The 10,711-nt window shown below is 38.9% G+C and overlaps 1 protein-coding gene across 1 annotated transcript; it reads right to left on the bottom strand.

Annotated features, from left to right (window-relative positions):
- Positions 1-1,863: 1,863 nt before the first annotated feature.
- On the bottom strand, positions 1,864-10,510 carry ift56 (intraflagellar transport 56). Its single transcript, XM_053418471.1, has 18 exons — positions 10,213-10,510; positions 9,591-9,731; positions 9,105-9,197; positions 8,854-8,968; positions 8,074-8,123; positions 7,619-7,764; positions 6,773-6,944; positions 6,144-6,218; positions 5,936-6,038; positions 5,131-5,186; positions 4,784-4,837; positions 4,623-4,686; positions 4,451-4,539; positions 4,113-4,196; positions 3,936-4,005; positions 3,027-3,133; positions 2,706-2,839; positions 1,864-2,491 (listed from the first exon to the last, which is right to left on the bottom strand). The coding sequence occupies exons 1-18, from the start codon at positions 10,213-10,215 to the stop codon at positions 2,377-2,379; spliced, it is 1,671 nt and encodes a 556-aa protein (XP_053274446.1). The 5' UTR covers positions 10,216-10,510; the 3' UTR covers positions 1,864-2,376.
- Between the last annotated feature and the right edge of the window lie 201 nt (positions 10,511-10,711).

Here is a 10,711-nt window from a genome sequence, read left to right as displayed (position 1 = left end):
CTCAGCCTTCCATTAAGTTTAATGAGAATTTGATCAGTTGTCGCATGCTTGCTTGCAAACATACAAACCAACAAACAAACAGACAAGGGTGAAAACGTAGTCTCCTTGGTGGAGGTAAAAACAAAAAACTTTACGAAGTTTTTTGGTGAAATCACCTTTAGCACATTTTGAAGGACAGAGCCAAGGGCTGATGTGATCTGACACATCATGTACACTGGTACTCTCATTAAAGTCAGAATTAAAGTGAGCTCCGAGAAAATCTTCACCTCCAGTAGATCCAGGGTCAAACGCTGCTCATGCATTTTCTGCACAGTGATGGTCACATCACACCACCAAAATACATATTTTTCATTGGGAGAACCAAATATGCTCCTATTTACAATAAATGGTGCGATAAGATTTAACCGCGACAGTGATATTTACATTTTCTGTTGTTCTCTGGTAGAAACTGTGACTGGATTAACCTGTTGCCAAGGCCCAGGGCAAAACAATCTATGGTTGGGGCCTGTTGTAATGACCCACCTCCCACATGCAAGGTTGTAAATCTTGCCCTGTTACCTAGTTTACAATTGAAAGGACATTTCACCAATTTTAGACACTAGGACCAGTTCAACTACCATTGGGTGTGTAATTGAAAATATTACCATCATACCACACATCATACCAAGCAGAGATATATATATTATCTCTGCTTATGCATACTATATCTGTTTGTGTAACTGCCGAAATGACATCAGGGCCACAAATATGAGACTGTGCTCGTCTCCCCCACCAAGAGCTCGAAGAGGCCTTCAGCATGTGTCTGTGTCTTATTTCCTGGGATTTTACTATTCACTCAGTTCACACACATAGTTCACATACATACACACACATGTAGTTAAACTCTTCACACACACACACACATCTCTTCCTGCATAAAAAGCACACGCCTGCAACTGTTTTGTTGTCATTCCCTCTGCAGAATGCTCTTCGCATGCTGCATGATGTCTGACCTTCCTGGCAAGGAATTCATTATAATTAAAAGACTATTATTCTCAAATCTCTCTATTTCAGAAGTCTCAGCAGGTCAAATTTCCATCACAGGTGTAAAACTCAGCATGAAGAAACGGTTGTATAGTGTTTCTCTGGAACAGTCAAGTATAATTTCATCAGGCCAGGTAAATGTTGAGGGGGCGTAAAATTTTTAAGATTTAAATTGACCTTTAGGTTTAATTGTAGGATGTAACTTTAGCTAAACCGGAGCTTTAGGGACTAAAACTCAGGATTTGTGAAGCTCTGCTGCTTTGGCTGTCTTCCACAAAACCCTGCATTTATGGATGTAAAACCCTGAATCAGAGTGGTGTTCTTTAACCTGGTTACAAATAAGTAATCCTTACAGGACACATGGTGCAAATGCGAGCTAGTGCGTGTAAATCAAGCTGCAACTTTAACATGTCGATGCCAAGTAACGTCACTAAGAGAAACACAGTATATAAATAGTCTTCTAAACATGTACATACTCAAACCTAGTGAAGAGTACGTTCATCTGGTCATGGTTTCTAAAATATGTAATGATTGTCTGTTTGGCTGAGGGAAATTTCGCCACTTCCATCGTTCCATGAAATGTAGGATACTCAACATCCCCAGCCCTCACAGGGTTTTCCAGTTTGACTACTGACCGCCAACTTTTCCTTTTTTCCAATGACAACATACTGTTCAGACAGGCATCTAGTAAAGAACTGGGATTTGACTCAGTCATAATTAAACAGTGTGAGGAATCGTACGTTTCCTTTAAAGTTGTCTTTCAAAAATAATCTAGATAAATAACTTCCTTAATCTGATTGATTTAAAAATTTTACTGGGTGAGTATAACATACACATATGTAAGTAGACGGACAGAAAATATTTTTTATTTGTTTATATCAGCTTGATTCTGTTGATTCCATTTGTATCAAAGATTTATACAAACTGAAAAACAATATATTGACATACATTTGGAATATAAATATATTTATGTTGCTCATGACAACCTGATTTGTTTTTCATGTTGACTTTCTACCTCTACAGTTTAGTCTCATATCTTGTATGATTGTAAATTTGTATTAGTCCATAAAATCAGAGGAAAAGGCTTTAGTCAGTAACTACACTGAAATTCATACAAATAAGTCACTTTACTTTACAAAACATGGTCATATTTTAATGCAAAAATACAAGTACATATTTGCATCAAAGACATTTAACAGTACATTATATCAGAAATAGAAATGTCTTCATGACACTAACAATAATAAAGTCTTCGTGTGGCAGAGATATCATTCATGCAGTTGAATGAAATTAATGTATAATGTAGCTTCTCTTGATGCAGGCCTACAGTGAGGTGGATCCTGCTGACGGTGGTCATGAGAGGAGGACTCGGTTGTCTTTGGCCCACTTCCTCAGAGCTCGGATGATGTATTCAACCTGGGGGTTTCCCGAATTGCGCAGCAAGGGCAAGACTTCTTTAAGTGTCTCCCTAGAGCGCAAACAGGATACGTGAATAAACAAGATTAGATCAAGAATGCACCGACCCTCGTGTGTCTACTCCACACCCACTCACACAGACCACAGATGTTTGATTTTGAGTACAGATGTTACTGGGTAATGACAGGGATTATGAAGAAAACGTTTTTAAATGTGTAATCAAGACTTAAACTTTTGTACAAGATAAAAAAACAAGACAAACATACTTGGACTCCTTGTTAGCCAGTATGAGCTGGAAGATTCCAACACAGGCTCCTCTCTTGCCCTCCCAGTAGTTTGACTCTGGGTCCAGCTTCTCCAGAGCATCAAATGCTTTGGCTGCATAGTAGAACTGGCCCATCTGAAACAACATGTTGTAACCGTGACCCACTGCAACATATTGATTTACAAGCTTGAACACTTCATTGATCGATTGATCAATTGCTGGTGAATCATTCCCTGCCAATTGACAAATACTTCATACATCTACACAGGAATTTCTGAGGTTATAGGTGTTAAGCTCAGATGATACAAGATGGTGGAGTCACCTTGTAGCAGTCGTTTGCGATGAGCTGAAGCAGACTGAAAGAGTCAGAGGAAGTGCCCATCTTCAGATAGAGCTCCCAGGCAAGTCGGCCCTTCTGGTTCATTACATCTGACAAGGAAAATAATCCAATAATCCATCATCACAGCCACTTTCAGCAACTTCAGTAGTTTCACATTCGGGGAAAAAATTTAAAATGCCTGTAGGCAGATTTTTATTGATGTAGATTAAGAAAGGAAGGGGAATCTTTTAATGAAGATTTCCATTTCTAAGAGCTACCTAGTGAAATACTAAGCGAGTGCGAGAGTAACCCTAAATTCTTTCAGGCCTGAGGCCAGAAAATCTGGCAGCGAGGTTTGACTCTGACCTCAGCTTCAGTGAGCGAGAATAAAGTCTTGTTTTTACCAGCTCAGGGTTTCTGAGAGCACCCACTCTGCTTTTATGCCAACAGCTGTAGAGAACTGGAACTTCTTTCATGTCTACCTGTAAAGGCCTCACCTTTATAAAGCTGCTGCCAAATGTATCACAAAACTGAGAAACTGGATCATATTCCTCCTGTTTTCACTTCAGTTATAATAAAATGTCAAATCCAAACCCTCCAACGCTTCACCTATATTCAACTTTAGGATTCATTTTAAGTCTTCGCAATTTATCAATTTGTTTTTTTGGGGCTTTTTAAAAACCCTACTCTGACTTAAATTGTATTTTTCTTGCTTCACAGGATTATATTAATAATTTCAGTGAAGTTCAGCTATTTTTACAGCCTTGAAATAATGTTTTGTTTTTGTTGTTTTGCTTAATTTTTGTAATCCTTTTTTTCACATAAACATGAGGAATTAGATATGATATATGTTCAGATTTTCATTTAATTAATCATTTACAGTTAGTTTGATCATGTCAATATTATACGTACAGCATCGTGCCAGCCAGCTGAGGTAAACATAGTCATTCTTGATCTTTTCACTCTGAATGAGCAGAAAAACCTGAAAGAAAAATTGTGATTAGTGCAACACAATATTCAGTAGCTCCAATCGGAATGAATTGAAGTTTAAAAGAAGCAGTTCTGTAGATTCTTGTAGAAGTGAGGTACCTCTTCAGCTTCTTTGTAGTTGCCTAGGGCGGCTTTAGCCTGAGCGTAGTTGAAGTTGAATGTATCATCATTGTAGAAGTAACCCTGCAAAAAGAAAAGAACAGTTATATCTGCACGAAAAAGGATGATCAGCTATGTGTCTGGAAATAAAGAGCATGCAAAGTGTCAGGGCTGGTCGTACAACTCACAGGGAAAAACACACAAATACACACCTTCATCTGCAAAGCACCACTTGCCATCTGAAGTGACACTTATCACCCAGTGTGTGGGAGTCTTTTGTTCAGCTCCAGGTTACACACTGATACCTCAGTAAAGTAAAAACTCTATGCAACACCAACCTTGACGGAGTTTAGATAAATGAGAACATCTTCAAACTGCCGCAAGAGGAAGAAGCAGGAGGCCATGCACTGTCTGCCAGGAATAGTGTCTGAAAGGACAAAACATCTTTTTACATGCTTGCACTGGGTTTCTGTAAAAAGGTCACATTGATTAAACTTTGATTCACTGTACCACATTCGCTCGCCGAGCCGCCAACCAGCTGAAAGAATTGCTGTGCGATTTTCAAGTGATCCCTCTGTGAAGAGATAAAAGTGCATGTTTGTCTCACACTCTGGGTTCTCATGATCACATCCATTTACATGCAACTCTTCCAGTTTAACACAAATACTCACTGATCCAATTTCTTGTCCCAGGGCGGCATTCACCACTCCTTTCAAGATGTACTCCTGAGAGAATACGAAATGATCATACAATCATTTGATACGCTCTTTTTCAAACACAGTGTGAACAGATAAATGAAACCGAAAACACTCAGTTTTCAAGTGACATTAGGATGAAGATACGAAAAACTGTAACGAAGAAAGAAAAAGCAATTCATGAATTCTTAAGTGGAACAAGGAGAAGAGGATTAATAATAGGTCTAATTTTAATGAGCCTGGTTAGTAAAACCATTCTTATTTAAGCCAAGTAGTTACAACAACATACTCAAAACAATCATTGTGTCACTGAGAATCGTCACCTGAGGTGTGGTTGGTACCAGATCTTGAATGAGGTTGAAAGCTTCTTGGACATCGTCTGGAAGTGAAGAATGTGATTGTATAAACTAGAGCACATTTCAATAGAATGTGACACTTAAAACAACAATATATCAAATGAACTGCAGGATGAAAAGGATGCAGAGAGTACAGTAATTCTTGTTTGAATAGAGAGGGATTTGCTTATCTTGTTAAAGAGTTTGTTTAAATAAGTTTTGTTTGTTTATCTGTTAGTTAGCATTACACAAATACTAAGGATAGATAACCATGAAACTTGGTGGTAGGATGGTATAGGTCAGGAAAGAATAAAGATCCAGATCAGACGGAGGATCCAGGATTGGTTTTTCACTCACTTTAACATTGTGAGATGGCCAGGGGGGTTTTCAAATTGTTTCAAATAGAACTTGATTAAAAAAAATCCGGCATGTAATGGGAATGATATAAATGTTTGTGTGCAATTTGGTGCAGATCCAAATAAAAATCTGTAGCTATTGATTTTAAATGTGGTTTCATAAGGGGAATGTTGGGCTTTAGTGGAGGCTCTAGTTCTGTTGCATATTATTGTATTGTTTACAGTTTAGTTAAAACAGATATAAAACCCATAGACTCATATAAATATAAATGTTCTTGTATTATATTTGGGTATTATAACCTCTCAGTGATAAATAGGTCTTTACAGAATTTTTTTTATTCTTTACAGATAATTTTACAATAAAACCTTTGAAAAGGAAAAATTAAATATATTTTCCTTGTTTTACTTTTTTCAGAGAACTGCAATGCCGCCCGCACCTTGTCTGAGATAGTAGATGACCAGGTTGAGTCTGGCCTCGGGGATCACATCGATCAAAGGAGGCAGCACCTGCAGAGCCCCCTCCCCACCACGAAACACCACCTGCAGTACATGGGAGGAGGGAGAGATTCACCATGTGGGAATCTAGCATATAAATCACCAGTGTGTGGACACACCTACACATCCACATTCAGAAGTTGAGCTTACCAGGTTGTGTCGGATAAGCTCCTTAGCAAACTCAAAGGAGCAGGAGGAGATGTCGATTAGGTTCTTCAGCTCAGCCTGAGAGGGAAAGAATGCAAACATCCAGTCCAACCTTACTCTACTTAACCTCCACACAGAAATGACAAGGATGAGCAGAACATTTACAAGAAATAAAATATTAAAGAAGGATTTCCAATAAATGTGAAATACGTTATACGTTGACTCCTCAAAAAGAAGTTTGGATTTTTATGTTGCAACGTGACATAGGAACAAACATTTGATAAACATAATGACACAAAGACAACTACTTCATTGTTAAATCAACGTAAGCTGTGACTTATGTTTGACAATCAAATAATCAGATCTCGTGTTCACATCTTTACATTAGATGTAAAGGAGACATATTTTGCTTATTTCAGTTTCCTTTGTCATCTAGTGTTTTAGAGGTTCTTGTTTATGTAAGAGATCTGCATAGTTCAAAAGCCCCAAGTCTGTGTCTAATGGAGCTCCTCTCCCCCACAGAAAACACTGAAGCTCCTGACAACCAGTCAGGCTGATACTTCTTGCGGAATTACCTGCATTTTCAAAATATACACATAAAACCACCAGCCGTAGTCAGACATGGTTTTTACCTCTGCTGCTTTGCCATTGTAGAGTCTGAAGTGGTTGCAGGCCTTGAGGTTCAGAGCGATAGTGGAGTCAGGGATGCTCTGCAGGTACACGGCCAGCACCTCCTGAGACACATCGTAGTAATCCAGTTTGTAGTAACACAGAGCCACATACACCTTCAGGGCCAGGAAATCTCTGAAAACACAAGATGGGATATGGACTCAAAATGTATTTCTGGTTTATTTCCTATAGTGGGGGATATAATGTGATACAATAACAATTGCATTATGTATTATTATATACATGTTACTAGTCATGTCACTATTATCTTATATTGCTTGAAAAGGCATTAAAGATTCATTCTAATATATGACCTGACAAATGTGAATATCTGATGGGACAGACTACACATATGCAAATGTGCCACGAGGAAGATATATATATATTTTTGCACAGTAGGTAGCAGCAGGTGGTAGCAGTCTAAAGCATTACTGGTAGCAGTAAAGCTAATTTGGATTTCAACAAGTGTGCCATCAGCTGCTGCAGAGGACTGTCACAGACGCTGTTACATCTGCTGCCTTAAAAAAAAAATGTGCCTCTTAGACCGAAGATACCACAAACCAATGAATAGACCTCTGAGAGAAGTGGCCAGGGCAACTCTGTGATAGGCTTTCCATTTCTTAACCTTGATACTACAGACACAGTATATCAGTGTTACAAGAAGCCAGCTCAGCAGGTCCGTAGCACTTGAATTATCTTTATGGTTCGACAAGGGGTGAAGCACATAAAATCTCATTCTCCCACATAGACAAAACGAACACTGGTCAAGGTGATGGACGAATGGTACATGTTCCAGGGAAAGCACAGACCTGTTCTGCAGCAGAAGCCGTTTATAGATGTCTATAGCCTCCTGGTAGTGGGAACGCATGTAGTGAATGGATGCCAGGCTCAACTGGTCCTCCGTCACATCCTCCAGGTTTTGGTGGAAACCCATCAGCCTCTTCTCATCATTGAACTGAGACATGAGATGAGGACAACAGGAACGTTTCAAACAGGGCTCTGATCAGGTGGACAAAATGGTAAGAGACTGGAGGGGAAAGCAGGAAGACAAAAACAATGAAATACAATTTGGAAGACATGGATCATAAACATGTCTCTGAAGAAAAAAAGATAGCAGATAGTTTACAGTGTACAGACCTCAAAGTTGACCTCATACTAGAGACATAACCTGACCAACACTGTTGCTCAGTGAACTTTTTGTGAGTGAGTGACAGCAAAGAGTACAAATAAATACATCGCAGTAAAGTTTCATTTATTTTCCAACCTTGTGAGCCAAGTGGAAGAGGAGCCGGTTTTGGAGCGGGGACGTCGGTGCTAAAAAGTGAGACAGCAAAGCATAACAGTGTAATAAGACTTTTTTAAATGATCATAAAAATGAAACACTGGTTGATTACATTCTAAAAATGTACATCAGACCTTGTGACCAAAATTGCTAAATCTACTAAAGAGAGGGTAACACTGACCATGTGACACAATAGAAGAATACAGGTTAATTACTAGACAAGTTAAACAGCAAATGGCGCACAGAGGAAAACTCGTAGGGGAAACAGAGTGTGCATATCAAACCTCTGAAGACATTTGGCTTATATTTGGTTGAGTTTTATTTATTTCTTATTTGACTGACAACCTATGAGGACAGAACTGAAAAACTGAAGAGCTACTCATTGATACTCAGACTCCAGTGACTCTGTGTCCAGTGCTGCTTTGTTGCTGGAAAACCTCAGACTGCTTTAGTGTTATAAAGTTATAATTTGGCATATTATAGTGGATTTACCTTACATCTGAATGCTGATGAAAAAACTCAAATATTATCCTTATGTCAAATGGTGAACTCAGAATGAAAGAATTCACACATAATAATCCTTATTTGATTCTAGTGTAACCAAAAGTATTTCACAAAAATTGGTTCCCTGATTTTATAAAAAATAAACTTAACAGTTCCACAGAATACTGATGTCCTTTCCCCAGATAACGTTGTAGAATATTTAGGTTAAGAGGCGAAAATTCAGTACAGAGAACAAATTTATTGGGTTGCCATGCCTACCCTTTGACGCAGCCTCCTCAGCATCTTTATAGAGACCCAAGAAAAATAGGACACAGGCGAGATAGACCCACACATCAACAGGACAATCAGGCTTCATGGTCAGAGACTTGTACTCCTGTCAAGGAAATGATTACAAATATGATCAGAACTTATCCATTCGTTAGACAAGCATTCAGAAGTGATATACTGCCATCAGGGACCCCTATGTACAGAACGTGTGCATCTCTACACAAACTCATTCAATCATATACCTCCATAGCTTTCTTGTAATCACCCAAGTGAAAGGAGCAGTAGCCAATCCAGAGGTCGGCATGCTCCTCTTTCTCGCCGACATTTCTCTGAAACTGAAGATGACAGCGGCACATCAGCAGCAGCTCTTCAGTCATAGTGTGTGATCATGTGTGAAAGAGGATTCTCCCTACTCATCTGGCCCCACCCCTTTTCTGTGAGAAATACTTATCGACTATCATGAATATTTCATCCTTTCCAACCCTAAGATATTTACCTGTATGTTCATCCTCTCTATACTCAAACTGTATGATACTATATCAAAATCAGCGAGCGCCACATTCTTGAGATAAACTAAAAAGAACCAACACATTTGGATATTGAAACTTTTGACAATTATCTGATGATAGACTGGACTTAATGAATTGGATTAATTTCCCTTTGAACCACAATCTCACTGGAACAGAAACAAAACTGTGATTTGATTGGAGCTGGGGTCGTGTGTGTACCTCCAACAGTGTCAGGGCCCCAAGGTAGTCTCTCTGTTGCAGGTACTCCTCCAGCCGGGGAACCTTGGTCTGGTTCTTCTTCTTCTCACTGATGCTCACCTGTGTCTCTACTCCCACCGCTGGCTTCACACGAGAGAGGATCTACAAAGATAAAGTGGGAGCACCGTTTTTTAAGGGTAAGAACTTATGTGACTGTAACATTAAGATGAGTCTAAAGCACTGACATAAGTCTAGAGCATAATAATTCCTCTACAGCAGTGAAATGACTCTATAACATTAAGATGAGTCTAGAGCATTAAAATGAATCGACAGTATTAAAATGAGCCTATATTATTAAATGAGTCTATAACATAAAAAGTTGTCGATAGTATTAAATGAGTCTATAACATTAGCATGAGTCGATAATAATGAATGAGTCTATAACATTCAAATTAATCGATAGTATTAAAATGAGTCTATAGTATTAAAATGACTACATGATTAAATGAGTCTATAACATTAACATAAGTCGATAGTATTGAATGAGTCTATAACATTCAAATGATTCCATAGTATTAAAATGAGTCTACAGCATTAGAATTGTCCTGTGCGTTCATGTAGGTGTGCTGAAAGGTTAACTCACCATGTTGACTGGGACCTAGTTGACTTGTTTATCGCTAACCAAGGTAACGTGGGGTTTTCCTCGCTCACGCTAGCTTTAGCCCCCTAGCTCCATGTTACAGTGAAACCAGCTGAATAGCCAATGATGATTCAATTATCTTACGACAAACATGACCGTGATGAAATAGTAGAAGGATAAAGTTCCCCCGGAGTCTTGAGGAGTGTTGATCAGTAGCATCTCAGTTTGTTAGCTAGCTCTGGCTCATAGCGTTCATTTAGTTTACGTGCGGCAAAAATAATATTTTCCGCTCTATTATTTTCAAAATAAAGGCGCAAGCGAAGGACCCGCTCATATAGTGAAGCTCGTATTCACGGTGTTTTGCTAATATGAGCCTCAGCATGTGTCCCCCGAACCAGCTCTGTACCACGTTTCAGACAGCAGCGGAAATATGAGGAGCTGCTTGGCAACAGTTTTCTTACCTGACATTTATTTTTCAGTAAAATGGACAAACAGGAAGTAG

The sequence above is a fragment of the Pleuronectes platessa genome, chromosome 3, assembly GCF_947347685.1.
Source record: "Pleuronectes platessa chromosome 3, fPlePla1.1, whole genome shotgun sequence".
NCBI classification, from domain to species: domain Eukaryota; kingdom Metazoa; phylum Chordata; class Actinopteri; order Pleuronectiformes; family Pleuronectidae; genus Pleuronectes; species Pleuronectes platessa.
This window is presented reverse-complemented; position numbering and strand designations above follow the sequence as displayed.